Source organism: Pelodiscus sinensis, chromosome 7, assembly GCF_049634645.1.
Source record: "Pelodiscus sinensis isolate JC-2024 chromosome 7, ASM4963464v1, whole genome shotgun sequence".
NCBI lineage: Eukaryota > Metazoa > Chordata > Testudines > Trionychidae > Pelodiscus > Pelodiscus sinensis.
In genome coordinates this window covers 49654971-49679577 of record NC_134717.1, presented here as the reverse complement: position 1 = coordinate 49679577, position 24607 = coordinate 49654971, and the positions used below count along the sequence as shown (strand labels likewise).

At 39.1% G+C, this 24607-nt stretch overlaps 1 protein-coding gene across 2 annotated transcripts in view; it reads left to right on the top strand.

Moving 5' to 3' along the window:
• NCKAP1 (NCK associated protein 1) overlaps positions 1 to 24607 on the top strand; it is a 123621-nt gene that overhangs the window by 22908 nt on the left and 76106 nt on the right. For both annotated transcript variants that reach the window (XM_075933759.1, XM_075933760.1), the window contains exons 3-6: positions 18135 to 18227; positions 18466 to 18522; positions 23732 to 23874; positions 23952 to 24042. In XM_075933759.1, the coding sequence (XP_075789874.1) occupies positions 18135 to 18227; positions 18466 to 18522; positions 23732 to 23874; positions 23952 to 24042 (384 nt within the window). The remainder of the gene's footprint in view (positions 1 to 18134; positions 18228 to 18465; positions 18523 to 23731; positions 23875 to 23951; positions 24043 to 24607) is intronic.

Below are 24607 nucleotides of genomic sequence, written 5' to 3'. Positions count from 1 at the left end.
TTGCTTCTAGTGGTCCCAAGTAGTATCTCCAGCAAAGTCAACAAAAACTTATATAAGTGCATTTTCTTCTAAAATAAAGAAACTTTTATTTAAGCACAGCAATGCATTCCTTGGTATTCTTTAATGTTTACATTTACTATTCTTAATCTTGCTTATCTTCATGTATTTCATTTTTCTCTTTCAGTAACATACATGAAAACATCTATCTAAGACTTGAGTAAAAAGTAAATATAACTAAACTTTTCTCAAACCAGGTCCAGCGAAACCTCTAATTCTCAGCTTTTTATTAAAAATAAAATGACACATTGTTAAATATTGAGCACAATAAATGAATTTCAGTTAAAGCACTCTTGCAAATATCATGTGTGGATTGTCATATCTAGGTATATTTAGATTAGATTTTACATAGTATTACACACTTAATAAATTAGTTCTCTCAACTATTTTGATTAGAAGTGGTTGAAATATTAATTTTCAGAAGCACAATTTTTGTAAAAAAATGAGATTTTTTTACTTCTTATTTTGTGGCAATGTCTAATGATTTAAGGCTGAAGCCATAATCTCATCCTGGCTGCATATGGAGAAAATAAATTCTGTATCCCTTTCTAGTTATCTATGAAAAAAATTACAGCATACCCTCATCTTTTCATAATCTGTATTTCTGGAAGTTAGGGATATTTCACTATTGGTCCAGCACAAAGTTGCACTTTTACTCCCCTTCAGAAGTTCTGCTTGTATGATCTGAACCCCAGGCATTTACCTACCTAAAATTAATTTTGAAGGGTCAAAAGGGAGTTTTTAGTGTCAGAGTGATACAGAATCTTTAGAGGTGTGCAAAGGAGGTTTTTACCACAAAGACAAGAACCGGAGGAGGCCATAATCAGGATTCCGTGGTGGATGCAATGCATTCTTTATTTTGAAGGAACTGTTTTTTGGGGTTTGTTGACAACACAATCGCTTCATAATTTAAGAATGTCTGACCTCAGTGGGAAGCTGGAGGGGGCCAGATTTCCTTCCTTCCTTTCTCTTCCTGTCTCACCACCCACCCCACCCAAGAGCCAAGTGACATTCATCAGTGAGCTCTGCTTCTATAAGTTCTCTGCTAAGGAAGCAGATGCTCAAAGACCTGCAAGGAACAAGGAGTTCACTGGCATAGAAACATCATTAAGCAAAACACTATTGAACATTACTAGAGGGATAACAGTTAAGTAATCATAACATGACAAAGAGTTCCTGACAGCTTTTCATAGAGACTTGGATTTTTCTAGTTTCAAGCACAGCAGTTACCGCTGCTCCGTGCAATGCATCCTGACCTTTGAGTTTGATACAGCTATTGTCTGTCAGCAGATTAAGTTGCTAGTTGAGCAAGTTTATGTGTAGTTAGAAAATCATCAGTTCATGCTAATGGTTTTATTTACACCAGGGCTACTCAACTTTGGAAGTCTCAGGGGCCACAGTGATACTCATAGCACATGCTAAGGGCCTCAACTTAAGTGTGGTTGCATCTACATGCAAATATACATGCAAATAGCTTCTTTCACACAATGCCCTGGTGCTCCTGGAACTTTCTCCCTGGGGGATAGAAACACCGACCCCCTGTATCCCTTTGTTCCAGCTAGCCCATATGCTTACATCTTTCAGTGTGCGCTCTGCCTGGGACATGCCTTGCCGTTGTAGAGTGTGTTCCCAGTGGAGGCCATGTATTGAGCCCCATGTAAACCCAAACTGCACCACGGGCTGCAAACCAACAGGCCGCATGTGGTTTACACAATCTGAAACTTTATCTAACTCAAAGGTCAGGATGCATTGCACTGATCAGTGGTAACTGCTGTGCTTGAAACTGGAAAAATCCAAGGCTCTATGGAAAAGCTGACCTTGGACCCCCGCCCCTTGGACAGGGGCTGCTTTGCAGCAGTCTCCCCTGCCCCTTTTGCTCCCCGCTGCTGCCTCTGATAGCGGCAACAGCATGGGGGAAGTAGAGGGGTACCATGGAACTGGTGTTTGCAGGAATTGGCTTTTAAGCCAGCTGCCTCCAGCACCAACTCCTGCTCCCCTCTCCACATCCTCTGCCTCTGATATAGAGGCAGCAAGAAGGGGGAGGGGAATGCGGGTAGTAGAGAAAATTAACCAATAAAGCTTAGCCTTATCAGTTGATAGTCTACTCGACTACTTGTTTACATCCCTAGATCACTTAACTATTGTTCCTTTAGTAATGCTCAATAATGTTTTACTTAGCCCATTCTGGCCTTAAATCTATTAATATAAAAATGGTTATTGCAATCATCTAGTCTGCCCTCCTGTGCATTGCAGGTCACAGAACCACCCCCACCCGTTCCTTTCATTCAGATTAAAGACAAAATGAGAAACTGAAAAACCCACAAGTTTCATTAAACAAATTCAACGTGAATCTTAAAGCGCAGTTTGATTCACTTTGTAAAATGTATTCTACAAATATAAAAGGCACCCTTAATTCAAAATGAATAACACATAATTCTCAATAAAATTTGAAGACTTAATAGTCTCAATCTAGTAACTAAGGCAGGCCTATAACTTTTTCGAATGTCCTTAGATATTAATCAGTTACTGATTTTTTTTCTTTCAGTACCTATCATAATGTATGTGAAGGTTTAAGCACATCAGCTGAAATATACTATAAAAATAAGCAATTGACACTGAGCTGGATGGACAGCTGTATGGGGTTTTATAACTCATGTCTGTGTCCATATCTTGATGCAGTAAATTGTGATGCAGCCTGTTTTTATAAAAAAAGCTTTAGATACAGAATTCTAGATCCTCCCTTTGAAAGGCTTGAACTACAGGAACCAACTCTGAATTCTGTTCCATTATGGAAACCTGGCCATTAAACCCCTTCTTTTAGTCCTGGCTGGTGAAGATTTTTTTAACTTCCAAAAAGTGCTCTGACAGTTTAGGTGAAGTTAGTACTTTCTCATTAAGATTTAAAATATATGTTGAGTATCTGCATATAAGAAGCTTAGGAGATGGCACCTAAGGAATACTCAAGTTTGGATAATTTCTTACAAAATGAGAAAAAGATTCATCTTTTTCTTTTTTCATTTGCCTCTCTGACATCTTCAGCTACGCGGACACAATATTCTGTGCTTTTCATTTCAGACATAGACTTAGGAGCAGTAAATGGAAACACACTTCTCCTTGGCATTTATGTTCAGCCAGTCACCTTACTTCGGTGTCACTGCTTCTTTTAATTCATCCTTTAGCTGGTGCAATTTCTTCATTTGCAGCATACAGTGGATCCATGAATTAAAATCTTTTTATATTAGTAGAACCAAGGTAAAGTGGTGCAATCATTTCTTTATAAATTCTTCCCTGTGTGCTATTTGGAGGCAAGGATGGAGTAAGTAGGTTGCAACTCAGTTTGTCTGCCTTTAAGTTGTTTTAATGGCATAGTGTCTTAAATTACCTTTGCTATTTTTTTGGTGTCAGAGGTGAATAAGTAAGGTTTCTGAAGAGCTGCTGGAAGGTTTGGAGCAATTAAATTGTCGTCATAAAATGTTGATAAAGTTAACATGTCTGTATTCTGTTCTTACAGCTCTCACTACAGAGAATTGCATTTGATCAAAATGTCTTGAATACAATATTAATTTTTTGCAGCTACTTAGATGATTGTGAATCCTTATTTTTTAGTTTGACAGTGTTCAACTTCTTTATTCAGTCACTGACTTCCTACCACTTTCTTCAACCTTTGCCATGCTGAATTAAATAATTCATACGCTGTCAGGCATAACTAAATGTTAATCACCCATTTCAGTATGGGTTAGTTATTTTAGATTTCCGACAGTTAGAATGAGAAACAATTGCCTAATTACTCCAGTACTGAGGAGGTCAGAATCTAAAATGTGGCAACTAGTTTTCTGCAGAACCAAATTACCATATGCCCTGCCTATCTCCCAGAATAATTCAAGATTATAGCAAACCAAAAACCCCTTTAATACATAATTTCACATGCTTCCTCCTTAAGAATCCAGTGGCATTTGTTTCTGTTAGCTGTGCTTTTTTTCAGTGACAGATATCACCATCCATTCTCTCATTTTCTATAACTTTGTATTGTTTACTACATTAGTATACTAATCTTGATGTTCTCATAATTTTGCTTTCTATTTTTAAGAATAGTTTGATATCAGTATGCCAAGGAAATTTGAGCCTGACATACCTAGTATGAAAAGTATTTTGCCTGCATAATCATGTAAATAACAGGGGGTGGTACAGAAATTAAAATGCTATCCTTATAAACCCCGATATGCTGGGATTTTTCTGAGGTTTCATATTCACAAAAAGAAAGTGTGGAAAATGACTAGAAATGATAAGCAACTTAAACTTCCACATCCTCAGCTGCCTGAGTGAGGATGTTTAAGAAAAGATTTTATTCCAGTGCATCTGAAATTCTTTTTTTTAAATCTCTCCACTAAGGCATATTTTTCATGATTATTGCTGAGAATAGCAAATCAGAGGCCAAATAGGATACACCTGTATGCTCCCTTTATTATAGAGGTCACAGAAGGGGTTGGTGGAAGATATGTAGAAGCTGAACAGGAAAATACCTTCATTTTTTAAACAAGCTAACCTCTACATGGTGATAGACATGAGTCAAAATCCTTGGAGAGACTTGGGTGACATTGGAAGCTATTGTTTGCTGACAAATCAGTGTTCACAGGCATGCCTTTAAAAAGAATACATCAATTTAAAAATTGTTCTTCCACTGAACATTTTTATCTTTTTTATATATAGCAGATTATAATAAAATTTAATGAGAATTATTGTTTTTACATCCCCATTTTGTGCAATTGATAGCACTTTTCAGTAGTCTGATAGTCCTGCTTTTATGGTCGGATTCTTTTATATAGCAACAGATAAAAGAAATATTAAAAAAAAAGACGGCAAAGGGAGTCTGAGGCATGGGTAACAAAAGTGTTTTCTTAACTTGTTTTTTTAAATATTTACAGCTTCTAGTTGATGTCCCTTTTAAGACTGGCAGTAATGATATACTGCAAACTTTATCAGTGGATGGTTGCACTTGCGTATATGTCTAGCCTTGCATATATGGCACTAGTTTTCTAGTAGAAATATAGATAAGATGTTCTGTTTGGGACACGCTTCAAATACTGTCCAGTTAGTGATGTGAGAGAGAGAACCTAAATCAGGAATTACACTACCTCTCGAAAGCCATGCAAAAGTGACAGTTATAAAGATGTAGGACTGGGAAACTTAACTTGTTCTGATCAAATGCAACAAGCACATTTATTTGCTTGAGTCTCTAGATGTTAGATCCATAACTAGCCATTATAATTTATCATCATGTATTGGAGTAATACTATTGGGTGTCACAGTAGTCTCTTTATAAACAAATCTATCTTATTTCAACTGCTGTTGTTTATCAAGCTGCCAGTGATGACTATAATGCCATTTTCTGGTTGAATAAAATTCAGTATTTCTGATTTCCTGTAATTTTGACTGAATCTATAAATATTTAAAAAAATCATTGAAGTAAATTCAGGTGAGACCCTAGCGGCATTGAAGTCAATAGCTAAATTCCACCATAGTGTGCTAGGCTTTTTGGGGGCAAATATAATACATAAATAAATTCAGCACTCCACAAATGAAGCTGCTGAGGAGGTTTTTCAATTAGCCTATATATTTTTACTGCAGCCCCAACCACCACTTCCTTAGTGCTGGTTGAAGACCTACCACCAAAGGGATGTCATTGAGAAATGAACCTACTCAAGCTTCCTTTTATCCTCCTTTTGACAACTGCTCCCTAAGTACCGATGGAGTAAAGATGGGAGCTGAATGATCCTTGTATCTGCCTCCAAGGATATACCTTTAATTCTGCATCGAATTGTGGGTAACGGATAAAATCTCCATGCTGTTCTGCTAAACTCCATAGGAGAGATGATTATAATTAGTGACATCTTTCACATTTTCTCAAATTGAGAAAACCAAAGGGATCCCAAAGTTGGTAGCGGTACTCAGTGAAAAGCAGTTTCCTATTGACTGTATCAGAGAATCATTTATAGAAAAAGTGTGTTTCCTTATTTCAATATGCATTGAGACTTTAGCCAGTAATTAATGAAGTGAATAGCTTAGTAAATTGTTAGACAACTTTTTATTAATTGATGCATTAGAAATGCCAATGATAGAAATACCTGTATAATTTTCAAAGGTTCCTATGGCTTTGAATAGCTGTGAGCATATGTCTTTGCAGATATCTTGCAAGACTGGAAAATTAAGTTACTAACTGCCCCACTCCCTTGGGTGGCGTTCTTGGCACATACTTATCCTTCTAGAAGGCAACATTTCACAGCTTACTTCTTCTGTTCCTCTGCCTTTACCCTATTTACCCAACACAGTAGAGGGGGCAGGGCTTACCAGAACCACAGGGAGAAGTCATTCAGGGACAAGCAAGAAGAAATTTCCAACCTGAATGGCATAGAGTTACTTAATATGATATGAATGGAGATGCCTATCTCCTAGAACTGGAAGGGACCTTGAAAGGTCATTGAGTCCAGTCCCCTGCCTTCACAGCAGGACCAAGTACCATCCCTGACAGATTTTTGCCCCAGATTCCTAAATGGCCTCCTCAAGGATTGAACTCTTAATCCTAGGTTTAACAGGCCAATGCTCAAACCACTGAGCTATCCCTCCCCACACTTGCCATCCTTATGTGAGTGTGTATGTTAATTGGGACTGGGGTGGACACTGGGCACAGCAGAGTGAGGGAGGTGCGTGCGTGGGTGCTAAAAACGTTGTTTTTCTTTTTTTCAACATGGTAATTTCTAGATGTGTTAGGCTTTACATTTAATAATGTTTAGACCCATTACCATTTAAATTTATTCAGTAATTTAAAACTGTTGAGATGTAGTGTTCCTGAAACCTGTTAAAATATTGACTTAAATAAGTAAACATGATTTCAATATGCTTACTACCTCTATAATTCACTAAAGTAATGTTGTTGCTAATAATGGATAATGACCCCATGTCTTGACCAGGCCCATTTTTGAGAATAGATACAAAAGATGAAAGATGTCACACTTCCTTTATCATTACCACTGATTTCTCTTCCAGTGGTAGACCTCAGTGAACAAATTGCTTGGGCAGCTAGGACTGTGGCGCTCAATCTTTGAAGACTTCTGCATCTCTTTCAAGAGTCTGGATTGTCTTGTGTTTCCCTCAAGTTTCAGCTCTCTTAAAAACTACTTGCTTACAAAATCAAACAATACAGAAGTGTCACTTTATACTTATTGAAAAATTGGTTATGTCCTCGTTTTTATCATATAATTATAAATGAGTTGGAATATAATATTGTACTTACATTTCAGAGTATAGTACAGTATATGGAACAGTATAAACAAGTCATTGGATGAAATTTTGTCCTGACTTTGCTAATACTTTTTATGTATCCTGTTGTAAAACTAGGCAAATATCTAGATGAGTTGATGTGCACACAAAGAACTCTGTGTATCCCCAGGGAATGTGTATATCTGGTTGAAAACCAGGGAGCTAGGTGATATTTTTTTTTCTATTCCACTTCATGACCTCCTGTTTCAATAACAATGAGATCAAGACCCTAGCATAAAGCTTCCAGAGATCTAACTTAATTGAAGACTTTATCACACTGTACTAACTGTTTCTATGTTCATAGAACTGCTTCAGTATTCAATGCAGTTATGTTAACTGAAGTTCTTGAATTACATATAAGCACATTTTTTTAATAAGCTCACCTTTCTTTGTGCAAAACACTTACTAGAACAACATGTCTCACTTCAGCTAATCATTTGCTTTTTCAGATTTGGTACTGAGATGATCTAAAGGAAACACAATATTTTAAAGGAAAATTTTGAAATTAGTGATTTTTTTTTTTCTTGTACCCCTGGCTCCCAAGGCGGGCACCTTATCCACTGTGTCACTGGAGGAAGCCCTTCCTCCTCCCCCCCCCCCGCTACATTCTGGGCCCCCCTTATCCGTCCTGCATCGGATAGTTCCAATACTGTGTCATTTTTTAAAAGTAAGTTATCAGTCAGAGGTGCAAAACATAACTAACCTGGCTGCCTCACATACTGGCAAATTCCAAGGTTTTTTGGTTGTTTTTGTTGTTGTTTTTAAGAAAAAATTGCCTGCTCATGAAGAAACAGTACAATAATCTGTACTCACCCATAACATAGAGGTTAGGCCAGGCTGCTCTTTAGGGAAGAAGCAGTTCCCAGTTTTAAACATCAAAAGGCTTAACGTTAAGTTTACAAAAAACCTTGCTTCTCTTTCCCCATTTTCTGTGAAGTCTTGTGCATCTCACAACCAGGGTGGATTGATTTAAATCTAGTTTCCCAATGATACTACTTCAAATATTTCTTCAAACAATAGTACAAATCTGATCACTAAAACATGTTAATTTACACTTCAGTATAGCATTTTACAGCATCTAAGATTGTATACTTAGTGTAATATTTTAGATAACTTGTTTTTTTATTAATTTAGGAAAAAGTGCATCATACTTATTATCTGTGTCCAGCTGCAGCTGCAGCTGCAGTGCATTAGGAATGGTAAGAACTAAATCATACATAAAAACACAATAGCACTTATATTTTACTAAACTAAATTTTAAATGTTACATAAATGTTTCACAGTTGTAGCAGTCTCCCGAGAAGCCAGCTGTCCTTAAACAATGTTTCTTTTAAATGTTCAAATTTTATTAACACTAACAGATAAGTCCTCAGTGCTAAATGTACAGTATCCTTAAAACTTCTAAAACTACCTCTCATCTTCCCCACTCCCACTGTCATTTTCATGCAAATTTGATTCTAAATTACCAAAAAAAGTGAAGACTGACTGTGCCTTAGAGCAGTCGTTCCCAACCTTTTTTCTACCACGGAACGGCAGACTCACAAACGTTTGGCAGACCAGCAACATTTTATTTGCATATTCATTATGCCCCTCGCCACGCGGCAGGCCCCGGCTACCCACCGCTTGGCTTCAGCCACCCCCTCCCTGTGCCACAGCCGCTCTCCACTCAGCCCCGCCAGCCGGGCGGCATAGCAGCCATCGGAGCTGGAACAGAGGCTATCGTGAGGCTGCCTCAGTAGGGACAGCCTCACCGTGGCCTGGCTCCAGTCGCAGCACACCTGGCTGTCAGCTGCCTTACTCATCCTTCTGCAGGGAAGTGGGCAGGAAGGGAATTTGCTTATGGGGAACCACAGTGGGCGGGGCTAATTAAAAACTGCAGGCGTGGCCTGGCAATGTGCTGCAGCAAGTTGGGAACTGCTGCCTTAAATTGCGCTTAATTTTGGAGTAAGCACCATTGAAAACAAATGTAGGATGGGGTTCCTTTGGAAGAGCTGAGTTACGCTGAGATAAAATAGGGACTAGATTTATGTCATCACTATAATGGTCTGTGTTCCTGATGTTGTAAAATAAGGGTAAAATTGTATACTTGGTGATAGATTTTAAACCTAGTTAAACAATCCATAAGGATTAGCTAAGCTATTTTTCTTCTAGTAACATCCAACATAGCGAACAGCTTGGGAATTTACATGTTAAATCACACTTATATTAAAAGGAATGGATTGGGTTGAAAAATGATGCATTGTATAGTTGATCTACGTTTTTCTACAGACATATCCACATCTTCATACACATAATTTTCTCCCAATAAACACTTTTCCTTGTGATGATTCATTCTTGTAGCTAGTCCTGCATCATCATCTTGCACCATTTACACTTGAAACATTTCCCTTTTTTTACCCAGGGAAAGAATTTCCCCAAAATATTCCCAAAAAGGGCCTCTTATACTAAAGCCATGACAGGTTTTCTATGGCAAAAGTGTAGGGGAATATAGGAACTATGTGTGTACTGAATAATGTCTTCCCTTTTTTTTCCAGTCTGCTCCACTGTTTGTTTCTGTGCTACTGCCATCCTCTCCTATACATTTATCTCTGTTTTTAGACAATGTCTTCACTTAGACAGTGTCCTAACAATGTCTACCATGCTTGACCAAGGGTCACCACCACATAAACAGAGAACAAAACCAATCCTGTCCAGCCTGTGTCCAGGCATGTGTCAATCTACTGAGAAACAGAAATGGAAGACCCAGAACTTTCAAGAAGCAAGAGCTGGTTGTTGGTCTGAACAGATTAACGCCATTAATTCATTTTTATGAGACTGTAAGTGTAGGTGTAGCATATTTGTGGTAAGATTTCAGTGCAACTGTTATTTTTAGCTGAGACATTTAGTATTTTATTGGTTATTTAAAAAAGAATACATCTCATTTAAGTAATAATCCAATTTTTAATTTATTTTTATAATTGATTTTTATCCACCCTGCTCATAGCTGAGAAACTCTTTCTCAGACGGATTGTTGTAGATTTTTGGCGCAAAGGTCTTGGTGCTGTGTTACATAAATTGCTTCTAGATCAAGAATGGTGATGGGATAAAATTCCTTTTCCAGGATCAGGTCCTGTTTGGGGGCATAATGTTTCTTCCTCAGACATATAACTGAATAATTTCTGTCCCTTACATTTTGACACACTTGTGTCGATTGTAATGCCAAATTCATATTGAATTGGAATTGACATTCCCAAGTCCATTGTTGTAGCACTTCTCTCTGAGGGAATTTGCTGCACATTAAAGCAACATGATTTTTAATCGTACGATCACTCATGATTTGGAATGCTTGTCTTCTGCAGCAGGGCTGTCCCTAGAGGGCGTGGAGTCTGGGGCAACCTCTCGCCTGCCACAGGCTCTGCCCCTGCTCCTGCCCCACTCCACCCCTTCTCCCAATCCCTGCTTTTGCTCTGCTTCTTCCTTCTCCGTTGCACCCCTTTCTCCAAACCCCTTCCCACGTGATACGAGCTCGGGGTTACTGAGGGCCCTGGTGTAGGGCATCAGCAAGATCTCCCCCTTCTCCCACACACTTACTGCAGGAGAAAGAGCTATCTGGCAGACTGCTCTGCTGCCCTTTCCCAGCCTGAGGTACTCTGCTTCCCAATGCAATGGTGGAGCAGAGCACTAGAAGCTGGGAGATGAGCGGAGCAGGCTGTTGGGTAGCTCTAGCTCCCACTACTGGGGAAAGTACATGGGGGCTTCAGCCCTGCTGCCGGCCCTGCACAAGCCCCTGCCACATCCCCCCCGGTAATACCTCAGGCTGCCTTGGGCTTGGCGCTTACATAGGAGTCCATCCCCTTCAATGTACAGTTGAGACGGTTGCCACAAGGCCTCCCAAAGGTCAGGCCCTGGAGCAGCCACCCTAGGGATGGGAAAGCTCTGCTCTGCAATAGTAAGAAGATTCATCTGTCTTGGATAGCTGCACTAGTCGATTTCTATATCGATTCCAGCTATCTGGATTGCCCGTCGCTGTTGGAAGTGGGGTGTGCTTATAATCTTCTTTAATAGCAAAGTCTTTGCTATATCTGAAACTTATTTCAGTGGTGTTTGTGAATACATTTCTTATTGTCCTTACATGTTACACTATATCAAAGTTTTATATTTCTTCTATTTAATTCTTTGCTCAGTTAGCAGTGTTATGTTCCCATCCATCTTAACTTCACTTGCAGTTGTGTTTAGCACCTGATTTACACGTAGTCTGTTTGGTCATGCAGCGGTATTTAAAGAGATTTCAACTTCTGAAATCTGGTCAGTTTTTTTAAAAAGTTACCTACATCTAGTTTCAGTTGCTATCCTTGTGTTGGAGTCCCCCGTGCCAATTTTTGTGGCTTTATTACCTTTTTCTTTTCTCTCATCTGTTGTGTGGTAGGTCAGCACAAGTAGGGGAGAGAAGTATGAAGGAAGAAAGATAGTTTTGACAATATTTTGAATTTGGGTTTTAAAAATCAATTCTTGATTTAATATGTACTGCATCAAAATGCCTACTTATTTCATAGTTCAGCATTAGCAAGACAAGGTGAGTGTGATCTTTTATTGGACTGACTTCTGTTGGCTAGAGGAGAGAGAAAGAGAAAGAATGATAATTTATCAATAAGTCCTGCTTGCCTGGGTGGCGCGATAGATGCAAGAATTTTCTAAGGGGACTGTGATTCCGTGGCATGACTGTTACAGTGATTCAAGAATTTATATTTGTCACTGGCTTGGTGAAATCTATTTATGGAACATACTGTTCTTAACAGTCTGTTCTGGGATAGGCACTTAGTCATGAACCATACAGATGCTATGGCCCAATAAAAGATATTACCTCTCTTTCTGATATCCTGGGACTCACATGGCTACGATTACACCGCATAGTCCAACACTGTAATGTATCTGGAGACACCTGTCTAAAACATTGACATATCACTTTACTCTATCTAATTTCACAGTTCCTAAACAGGTTTGGTTGAATAGATGCTTTAGTTGAAGAACTTGGGAGCCATGTGGCATTCCACTGCAGATGTCTTCTGCATATTTCCTATGTGTCCTTTACTTTGTTAAATGTCCTTTTTTATATTTGATTTAGGTGAGAGTCTTAAGAAAGCTCTTGGATAAAAGTTAAAGGTATCTTGAATTGTGGTGTCTTAATCCTACTGTCAAAGTTTTGGGGTGACTGCACCTTTGATTCTTCTGCGGCTTACGCAACGGTTGCCCTCTTTAGGTCTCAAGCATCAAGACATTGCCTGATGAGCAAAGTCCCATGACACTCTCCCTCAAGATTGGAGAGTTAGTTTGCACTGTGCAGTTCCCAAGAAGTTTGACCTAGCTTAGCACCTGCAGTTTCACTGTTTCTCCAAGGACAACGATAGTGTCTTACCAACAGCTTTGAAAAAACAGCAAATTTATTTAAGGACCAAAGCATTACAAGGAAATCCTATAATAAAACAAGGTCAGAACATATTAAACTTTCCACCAGTGGGCACCTGTTTTCCATGTTGGGGATCAGATAAGCATCAAAAACGTTCAAACCTTTCAGTGGGGCATATATTCTTGGTTAAATGTAATGTCAGTTTTCAGCTGATAAACCCGCTCAGTCAATTTAGACTGGTCCTTTTTATGCCAAAAGCCTTTCAGTACACGCTGGTATATGCACAAATCCCCATCTGGCAGTGCTTCATTAGAGTTTTACACTAGTCCCAGAATTTGCAGTAATTGCCTCCCACTGATTGTAGTTCAATAAACTTGCCCATGGAGTTGCAATTCAGTCTGACTCACAGTGCAAATAAAGTTGATATAATAGTCTTAAATATATGCTTGTGTTGGTCATATCTGTCACACCTACATGGGAAGGATTGCTGATAGTAGATGGCTGCTTACTCTTATCAGAAAGAGAGCTAGCAAGTTCCAATAATTGAGAGCTAAAGCTAGACCAATTGAAACTAGAAAAAGGAACAAACTTTTACTGTGAGAGTAATTAAACATTGGGGCAACTTACTCAGGATGTGGTGGATTCTTCGTCACTTGCAGTATTGAATCAAGACTAATATTTCTAAGTGATACCATCCTGGTGCTTTGATGTTATCACCCCTTTTTTATATCCCTTCACTGGCTTCCCCTTCTCTTTCACATCAATCATAAGCTGCTTTTATTTATTTTCAAGACCCTTTATGGACAACTTTATCAGTCATTTCTGATTCGCTATCAGAATATTGACTCCTGTCTCAAATTGGATCAACTTCCATTGTTAAATCTTCAGACAAGTACTTAAATGCTGTGTCCCATGCTTGAAGCTCCCTGTAATCAGCCACCAAATTACCTTATTGTCATCTTTGAAATTTCTCCTTAAAACTCTCCTTTGCCATACCAATACAAAACTGGAAAATGGTTCAGTTGTTGGTATGTTTAATCTGTCATGCTGACCAGTGTTGTCTCATTGGTTCCTTGTATTCTCTCATCTTTATGTATCAGTCTCTTTTTTTGTCTTATACTTAGATTGTAAGTTATTTGGGGGCAGGACCAGTCTCTTCTGTGTTTGTGCAGCACCAAGCGCATTGGGGACCTCGTTCATCACTAGAGTTTCTAGGTGTAGCTGAAATGCAGATGTTAAATAGAAGTTATGACCTTAATGCAGAAATTACTGTGTGAGGTTCTGTAGTCTGTTGTTTAGAAGGTCAAAATAAATAATCATAATGGTCCCTTCTAGATTTTAAATCTATTAATTTAAGAATTAGGAGTAGTCCAACTGATCTAATGCCCTAACAGTATTTTGGAGAGGAAGAATTGAATTGTGTGTCCTTGTTTAGTCACTTGCTTGAAGTGGAGGAAAAAGAAAGGCCAGGAAAATGTTTTCTTATGATTAGTTAGTCATAAGAAAACTTTCAGCATATGAAGATTGATCACACTGTCACAAAAAGAAGTTCCATGGTTATGAAACTTTGTTCTACACTAGGAACACAAATACTCCATCAGACTTCTAAATGAATAGTCAAAAAGTAACTGGATACTAAAGAATAAGGGATGTGTTTGGCCTGATTTTGATATCATTGAAATCAAAGTGCCAGCATCTGTTAACTACTTAAAAACTCTTCCTCCATCTAATTGTAGTGCAAGTGAAGACTTTGAGTAACAGATGCAGGTGACTTGGTTTTTTTTTAATCTTTTGTGTTAACTTTCATACTAAAACCTTGCATTTTTCTTCTTAGTTTTGAACCCTAGTATAGTCTATTGTTTTACGTGCTCTCAGTTCTTCAAAAATAGTTTTTCCTTTGCTTATATATTTTAAACTATTTAAAAATATTTCAAAATATATGTTCTGCAGTATTTCAATCAAAGAAGTCTTTATGATTATCTGTAAATGAAATTGATCTTACTCTGTTTCTGCTTCCAAACGGAAAGCAAAAATGCTCAATGCTTCCTAAATGAAGAGTGTAGGTTTGTACAGATCAAATATCTTTGAAAAACACTGACACTGAGGATAGCACTATGAAATCAGCAGTGGAAAAACGTTGCTGCATGGGTGCGGAAAGAACTACACCCACATTCTTGAGCACTGAAAACCCAAGTAAAAGATGAAGACTCTGCGTATCTGTGCTTTTTTAAGCTGTTTTCAAAGCTCAGTTTTGGAAATTAAGCTGAACATTATCACATTTTATTTTACGTGATTTAGCATACATATTTCTCAACATCTTGTACTTTTTAATTTTTTGCTTTAAGTATAGCCTAAAGCATCCTGAAGGGTTCCATGATGCATGAGTCATCTTTTTTTTGCTGCTGAAACAAAGACCAATGCTGGGATAAAAATGCTTCCATGAAACTATAGAGCTGTTCAGAAGAAGGATTTATATAGGTTGAACGTAATAGACATCTGCTTCTCTTGTAATGCCAAAAAGCACAATTGGATTTCCAATAGCTAGTTGGTCTCATCACTTGCACCTCCAGCTTTACTTTCTCTTTCCTTTTCACAGTTTTGGGATATGGCTTCAGTAGAATTGGGGGGAAAGTAATAACAGCTGAGTCATCAGTACCACTTGCAGAAACACCTACATATACCTTAGTAGCATCAAACCATTTGAAGTATGCTTATTTTGAGATCTGATGTAAATGCAGCAAAAGGTGTCATGTCTCTCTCCCTCTCTCTGTATATAAATAACATTTTTGTGTCATTTTTCACTAAGCATAATTTTCTTCCCTGGCTAGTTTTGAAAATGTGTGGATTAAAATTATGCTAGTTTGGATTCATGACTGATGTTTTAATTATATGAAGTTCATTTTACATGTAAGTTAAATTCTAGGTTGAAAAGTATTTAGTTTGATATCAAATACATATTCTAATTTATTTTAACTACGTGTTTCTTTTGATAATGCAGTGCAATCCATTATATGAAGCTTAATATCTTTTAAAGAACTAATTTAATGCTTATTTTTTCAGAGTTGGTCAGAATGAGCGGTCAGATCCTTTTTGTTTAGAATCATTTGTTGGCAGAGACCTCAGGAGGTCATGTTGGCCACCGCCCCCACTCAAAGCAGGACCAGTCCCAACTAAATCATTCCAGCCAGGGCTTTTGTCAAGCCTGGCCTTAAAAACCTCTAAGGATGGAGTTTCCACCACCACCCTAGGTAACTCATTCCAGTGCTTCACCTCCTCCTAGTGAAATGGCTTTCCCTAATATCTAATCTAGATACCCCCTTCCCCACTGCAACTTGAGGCCACTGCTTCTTGCTCTGTCATCTACTACTGAGAATATCCTGACTCCATCCTCCCTAAAACTCCACTTCAGGAAGTTGAAGGCTGCTAACAAATCCCCCCTCATTCTTCTCTTCAGCAGACTAAGCTTAGTTCCCTCAGCCTCTCCTCATAAACCAGAGCTACTCAACTTTGGAAGCTCTGGGGGCCACAATGATACAGCACATGCCGAAGGCTGCAACTTAAGTGTGGTTGCATTTACATGCAAATAGCTTCTTTCACACTGACACGCATGAATACAAAGATTAAGGCAAGATACACAACATGCAGGCCCCATTTAAGTCAGTTCTGCTGATATTAATAAAATGCAATATTTACCCGATTTCTACCCATATGACAGCACTTTTAACAAGCAATGACAATGGAATTTAACTACTAAAACACATATCAACAGAAGACTAATTACTTTTTTGTTTTGAATCCCACCTGCAGGCCACATATTGAGCCCCACATAAACCCAAACTGCACTGTGGGCTGCAGACAAACTGGCTGCAGGCCGTATGAGGCCTGTGGGCCATGTGTTGAGTAGCCCTGTCATGGGCCATATGCCCCAGCCCTCTAATCATTTCCATTGCACTGTTCTGGTGTCTCTTTCGCCAATTGTCACTTCTGTGGTGGCAGGCCCAAAACTGGATACAACACTCCAGATGTGGTCTTACCAGTGCCCATTATAGCGGGATAATCTCGTACCTCGATCTGTTGGCAATGCACCTATGAATGAAGCCCAAAATGCTGCATGTTTTTGAGGGTTTTTTGCTCTTTTCGTTAATATGTTTAGATCTCTTAAAGTCTGGCACTCTTCTGCCCCCTCCATACACCAGAGGAGGGGAGGATGCAGTTGGTGATGCAATGTGTAGTGAATACTTATTTCTGAATTGCAGCTTCCCTAGATGACGTGACTTCTCAAGCATATGCATTCAGATATGTATCCTGTGATAATTAAAGCAACAATGGAAACCACAACTAATCCTTATGCACCATTTTTATTCATTTGTACACTTTTTAAGAAACGACAAGGAGGCCTGTGGCACTTCAAAGACTAACATTTATTTGAGCATAAGCTTTTTTGGGCTGGAACCCACTATGATGAATTAGAATTGTAGTATAAAAGTTAAATAATTGGACCCTGCAATCTGTGAGAGGCTGTAATATGAGTGAACAAGCATCCATTAAGTAATTTGACAAGTTTTCTGTTATACTTATAAACTACATTTTCTTAGTTATTGTGAACTAATTCGGACAAGTCTTAAAACCAGTGAAAAATAATCTGTGAAAATTGTCATTGTCTCAAAAAAATTAATGTTAATTACATTTATGCCTTTATAGTCACATTTGCCTCTTCCATTTATCTGTCTAATGCTAGTGTTTTGCTTCTTTTTCATTTCTTCGTTTCTTTTGTTGCTTTCGTTTTAATGTATTGTGTTTATATAGAACTGGTCAAAGAACCGTTACTGTATTTTATGTTTGTATCTACATTTTATTTTGCATGCTTAACGTGGCTTTGCCTGGATATTCTTTTTGGTAAGTTCAGAATTTAAAAGCAAATTGTTTTTTCTGTAGTAAAACTTGTAAATTCTGCCACCTTTTCTCCCACCTCAAGTAATCTGTCATTATTTTTATCATACTGATTTGTGCTCATGTACTATTGTGTCTCTGCTAATTACACATATGATAACACTTCTTTCTTAATATTTCCCAGTTTTGTCTCTAGCTACACTAAACAATGACTTAAGTTCTAATACGTTCTAATTTCTAGCTTTAATCTTAAAACTAATGATAGCGACTATTAAAGTGGTCCTCCTTTAGTGTTTAGTTTACTATCTATCTACATAAAAACCCAAATGAATGCAAAAAAGCATCAGTCTTAGCAAAACATAGATTTTCTTGCTTAGCAAGCTTAGTGGTTCATCTGCGTCTCACAGGTATTTTATTGCTGTCATTTTTTTCTAGCTTTTTTTAGTGATTTGGTGAGAACAGCATACATGCAGTTGTGTTTCTTTTACAGCAACAGCTTGCTCAGCTGCAGAAGGAAAAATCAGAGATTCTGAAGAATCTGGCTTTGTATTACTTCACATTTGTTGATGTTATGGAATTTAAGGTACGGCATATCAAATATAACTCAGATAACTATTGCAATTGATTTTTCAGTAGTTCGTGTCATCTCTAAGGCTCCGATAAGTCTATTTTTGCAGCAGTGTATAGTAGTATGTGATGAAATAGCTGCTTTTCTAGTTTTGTGTTTTACGGTATCAAAATGTGCTCTATTTTTTGGCAGTATACATTGACACAAATGTTTGAGCTCTCTAAACTAAAATAAAGGGTTTTTCTTTTGTAAGGACCATGTTTGTGAGCTGCTGAATACTATTGATGTTTGCCAAGTCTTCTTCGACATTGTAAGTTTCTGATTTTTTAAAAATATTTAAAGTAAGCTTTCAAATACAATTAGAAACTAAAAATGTTAACTGCATATAGGCAAAGAAAAATATTTTTGCATTCACTCAGTCACTGCAACATCCTTTGTCTTTTTCATACATTTACAAGTATAACTTTTTAGAATTTTAGTGTCACGCTTTAGCTAGGTATTTATCACGTAGTTTTAATGACAGTAGCCTTGTGTGTGACCTAGTCAGGCTAATTTTATTTTAAATCATGACTCTTTATTATGCCCATACCTTAACTCTAGCTTGCTTTTTAACAAGATTACTTTTGAACAATGGCTATAGCATTGTCAGCCACTAATGATACACAGCTCTCTCCTTGATTCTGCAAGTTCATTGTCTGCTGTGGAGAAATCTTAGTTAATTGTTGGCATCAGAAAGCTTGGAGCTGCTTGATCCTCAGAAAACAGAAGTACTTCTGTTGCATATGGTGTTTGCTTTTTCTCTTACCTTTGAATATTCCAGTGTAGCTACACTAGTGACTAAAATTCAAGTGTAGAAAAAGCTAAACAAAACTGCACCTGTTTCCCTTTCATCTTTTCCCATTGGCTTTTGTAAAGGGAAGTCCTGTTTCATCAGTCAGTCAGAATTCTCTAAGGGTGTCAACCAGCCACGAGAATAAGGATGATCCAGTCAGTATAATGTTCTTGGACTTTTAGAGGGTATGTCTGCACTAGCTCATTAGTTCGAGCTAGGTAGGCAAATGAGGGCAACCGGAGTTGCAAATGAAGCCCGGGATTTAAATATCCTGGGCTTCATTTGCATGTTCCCGGGCGCCACCATTTTTAAATCCCCCTTAGTCCGAACTCCATGACCGCGGCTACACGCGGCATGGAATAGGTAGTTCGACTTAGAGATCTCTAATTCAAACTACCTACTCTGTGCCGCGTGTAGCCATGGGCACGGAGTTCGGATTAAGGGGGATTTAAAAATGGCGGCGCCCGGGAACATGCAAATGAAGCTTGGGATATTTAAATCCCGGGCTTCAATTGCAACTCCGGTTGCCCTCATTTGCCAACTAGCTCGAACTAACGAGCTAGTGTAGACATACCCGGAGAGCCTTTGACAAGGTTCCTCACTAAAGGCTCTTAAGCAGAGTAAGCAATTATGGAAATAAGCTGGAAGGTCCTCTCATGGATTAGAAACTTTAGAAGATAGGAAACAAAGGGTAGGAATACACATGATCAGTTCTCACAGTGGTGAAAAGTCAATAGCAAGTTCCCTCAAAACTGTGACCTGTTCCATTCAACATATTTGTGAATAATAAGGAAAAGAGGGTAAATGATGAGAGGGAAACATTTTCAGAAGATACAAATTGAAGCAATTAAATCCAAGGTTGACTTGTGAGATTCTTCTCTTCCCAAACTGGATGATTGGGGAACAAAATTAGCTATTTTGTACTGATCTACAATGACTATTAATGCACATTGGGGGAAAAAAAAAAGAATCCCAAGTATAAATACAACTTGGTACCATTCAATAAAGAGATCTTGGACTCATCATGAATATTTTCTGTGAATGTCTATTCAATGTATAGCAGAGGTAAAAAAAGCTAACAATATTAGGAAATCATTAGGATACAGAATACAACAGAAAATAGTGTTACCATACCACAGACTGATATACCTACCCACACCTTGAATACTGCATGCTGTTCGGGTTGCCACATCTCAAATAAGATATACAATAAAACTCCAGTTGTCTGGCATCCAGTGGTCCGGCACTCCTGATAGTCCGGCACCACCTGGAAGTGCTCCAGGCATCTGGACAATTGGAGCTGCTCTGCCCTGGGCTTCCCAGAGTCAGCCACAGGTCAGTTTCAGCAGCGGCTGACTTGGGACTCCAGGGGCAGAGCAGCTAGGGTGCTGCCACGTTGGTTCTGTAGCAGGACCAACCTGACAGCACCCCAGATGCACTTCCCCGGGCTTCCCAGAGTCAATTTCAGCAGCAGCTGACTTGGGGACGCCTGAGGCAGAGCAGCTGCGGTGCTGCTAGATTGGTCCTGCAGCGCCACCCCCCCCAACCCTCCCACCTCACCCCACCCCACTCCAGACTCCTCATAGTCCCCCCTTCTGATAGTCCGGCATATTTGATAATCCAGCACCCCCTGGGTCCTAAAGGTGCCAGATTATCGGAAGTTTACTGTAATTGGAAAAGATACAGAGAACACCTGCAAAAATGATTAGGGGTATAGACAGATTAAAAGGAATGAGACTGAGATCATTCAGCTTGGAAAAGACATTTGGGTTAGAGGAGAGCATTTTAGAGGTCTTATACAATCAAGAAGGTTATAGAGAAAGTAAATAGCGAAGTATTATTTACCATTTGTGTGACCCAAGAACTAGAGGACATCTGATAAAATTAATGGGCAGCAGTTTTATTAAAACAAACAAGGAAGAAATTCGTCTCACAATGCACAGTCAGCCTGTGGAACTCTTTGCCTGGGCATGTCGTGAATGCCAGAAGTAGAACAGTGTTCAAAAACAAATTAGATAAGTACATGGAGGATAGGTCCATTGATGGCTGTGAAGTCAGGGACACAGCCCCATACTCTCCATGTAACTAACCCACCAACTAGCTGGAACTGGACAGCATGGGATGGATGGCTTGAAATTGCTATATTCTGTTCATTCCCTCTGAAGCATCTGGCACTGATTACTGTCAGAAAGCAGGATCGTGACCATTGGCTGTTATGTTGTCATTTCACTAGTTCCTGGGTGGCCAACCAGTTAAGAAATTGAGCCAAAATAGCTGTGGATAGAGTGCCGCATATTATATATTTATTTTTATATATTTATAAATCTGTCTATATCATAGATATAGCACACAAAATATAGTGATTAAAAATAACATTACAGGACATTTCGGTTCTGTTGTAGAATACCCGACAGAGCTATCTAGTCCGCTGATTGGCTACTAATGACCAGTTAATGATTTACTGATTGGCTCACATTCAGCACTAGGGTACAGATTTAAATGTATACAAAAGGCATATGAAAATTACTAATAGATGACAAATATTAACTAATAGATGACCACTTACTAAAAACCAATAAAAAAGTCTTTGGTCACTTAAAAAATTCACTGCCATAGATCTTCAAAGAACTTGACAATGAACAAACATCAAATTTTAAAAAACACCCTTTGAAAATACAATAATATTCTCACACTAAAAGTAAGCATCCCCACCATGTATTTTAAATTTAACAGTACTGCCCTAGTATGTCCTGTGAGTTTTTTTTAAAATTAAACCAAACTGAGAAGTAAATTAGCACAATTTGAAGTGCTCGTTTTACTCCAACTTGTTGATCTCTGGTATGGTTTCCTCATTTTTTATTTTTTTTTACTTATAAAGATTATGATTTTTTTATAGTTCTAAAAATTCAGGTCTGTCCTAATCTGCAAATTTGGTTCAAAAACAATAAGGGAGACTCATATCTAAGAATAATTGCTTTAGCCTCTGAATTTTCTGTAAAGAAACACAGTGTAAACCAGGTACATGCTGATTCTTTTTTTGTCCTGGAATTTACATATGACTTCAGTGTTGGCTGCCTTATTCTGCATCCATAAAGACTTTGAGTTAAAGGTGATTCAGCCCCCCTGCTCTGATCCAACGCCTCTCCCCTCCCCCAAAGCCAGGTACCTCCAGCCCTCTGCCTCTAACCCAATGCCTGGGTCTCACTGGAGCCGCCACAGCCCTGTGCTTCTCCCTGCAGGTGCTGGGGCATATCCTCAGAGCGGCCGTGAGCAGTCCGTGTGCGCGGTCCAAATGAGCTGTAACCCTAAGAGATGCATTTCTTTGAGCAAAGAGCCGTGGGTTGGCCACCCCTGCACTAGTTCAATAGTCATTAGTCCTTTCGGACTGGCAAATGTGCCTTTATAATGTAATGAAGCACAGACAAACCCTTTAAGGCAGTGGTCTCCAACCTTTTTAAGCGTGAGATCACTTTTTGAATTTAAGTGCAATCCAAGCTCTACCTCATATAGAAATACCCTTGCCCCGCTTCCTTCCTACCCCTTCTCCAAGGCCCTGGCCCTGCTCCCTCCATCCTCCCTCTCTTGCCCATCCTCACTCACTGTCATCAGCCTGGGACAGAGGTTTGGAGCGCAGGCTCTGGTCTTGGATTAAGGGATCTGGAGTGTGAGAGTGGCTTTGAGCTGCTCTTGGGGCAGGCAGTTGGATGTAGGAGGGGGTTCTAGGTGCAGGCTTTGGGAGGTTGTTTGGATGCTCAGAGGTGCTCAGAGCTAGGATAAGGGCTTGGGGTACAGGAGGGGGTTCATGACTGGGGTGGGAGTTTGGGATGTGGGCTCCATTTGGGCACTGCTGGTGTCTCCTGGATGGTGGTGCAGTGGGGCTAAGGCAGGCTCACTCGTGCCCTGGCCCTGAACCACTCCCTAAAGCAGCCAGCAAACTCCATCCCTAGTCCTGTTGTGCCCCCTCTCTGCTCTGTGGAGAAAGGATACAGAATGGGAGAGGGGGCACCTTGACATCAGCACCCCTCTTTTCCCTCCCCTGCCCTGCACAGAAAGCAGGAGACTCCCGGGGGGGGGGGGAGGCAAATCCAAGTAAAGGGCAAGAGATGTGCAGCAGTGGGGGTAAGGGGCAGCTGAAGTGTAGGCACTTGACAGCCTCTTGGCCATACCCATCAGGATCACCTGACAGAGGCTCCAAGATCTACCAGTAGATCCCGATCTACTGGTTGGTGACCACTGCTTTAAGGTGACTTTTATATATAATTAAAAATAATGGTAGAAGCCCAATATTAGTTTTTTTGCAGGCCATCTTTTAAAATGCAACGACTTTTATAAAATGTAAGGCAAAACACATTCATGTTTCAATTGCTTTCTAATTTCAGAGCAAAATTATATTCCAGTTTTTTTATTTATGTAGCATTCATGAACACCCTGATGATACCAAGATCTGCTTATCTTGAGGCATTGAGTTGTCCCACTGATTTAAGTGCTTGTATTAAGCTTGGGTAGAAGTGTTAAGGAAAAATTATGACCTACAATTCTGGCATTAAAATCCCATTAGAATTAATTGCTAATAATGCTTGAATACGATTTAGTTTTTTCACCAAGGTGTGTTTATATTTTAGTATTTTTGCTACTAAAGGTCTTGAGAATGGAAGAAAAACTGTAACAATTTGTACTTCATCTCTAGACTGTAAACTTTGATTTAACGAAGAACTACCTAGATTTGATAATAACCTACACAACACTAATGATATTGCTGTCTCGAATTGAGGAAAGGAAGGCAATCATTGGATTGTACAATTATGCTCATGAAATGACACATGGAGCAAGGTAATGCATTGTATTTAAAAAAAAAATTACGTGATTTTGTCTGTGGCTGGGTACATTCTATTTGTTGTGCTTTTTAGTGATAGAGAATATCCACGTCTTGGTCAGATGATTGTGGATTATGAGAATCCTTTAAAGAAGATGATGGAGGAATTTGTGCCTCACAGCAAAGTAAGTTTGAATACTTTTCACAGGTTCATGGTCATTGCTGTTTGAAAGAAGCATGTATGTGAAACAAATTTACAGTTGATAAAAGTACTACAGGCAGTCCCCGGGTTACGTACAAGATAGGGACTGTAGGTTTGTTCTTAAGTTGAATTTGTATGTAAGTTGGAACTGGTACATATTGTAGGGGAAACTAGCCAAAACATTTCTCCAGAGCTCAGTTTTATTCTCCCACACCTCACTTCCCTCAGTCCTTTATTCTCAAGCTGAGGTGTCTGTTGAGAAAAGCCACTCCGCATCTCCCTAGTCTGCGGGGGGGGGGGGGGGGCGCTAGCTTCGCGTCTCCCTGGTCTGCTGGGGGGAAGCAGCTAGTGCGGGGTTGCCTCACCCTGTTTGTAAGTAGGGATCCGATGTAAGTCGGATCCATGTAACCTCGGGACTGCCTGTATTTAAAAAAAATTTCTAGGGAATTAAATTATTGACTTAGCAAGAGATGAACAGAAGAGAGATAATTTATAAATCTTGCCAAATCACTTCTCTGCCCACCAGAAAAAAAAAAACCTAACCTAAA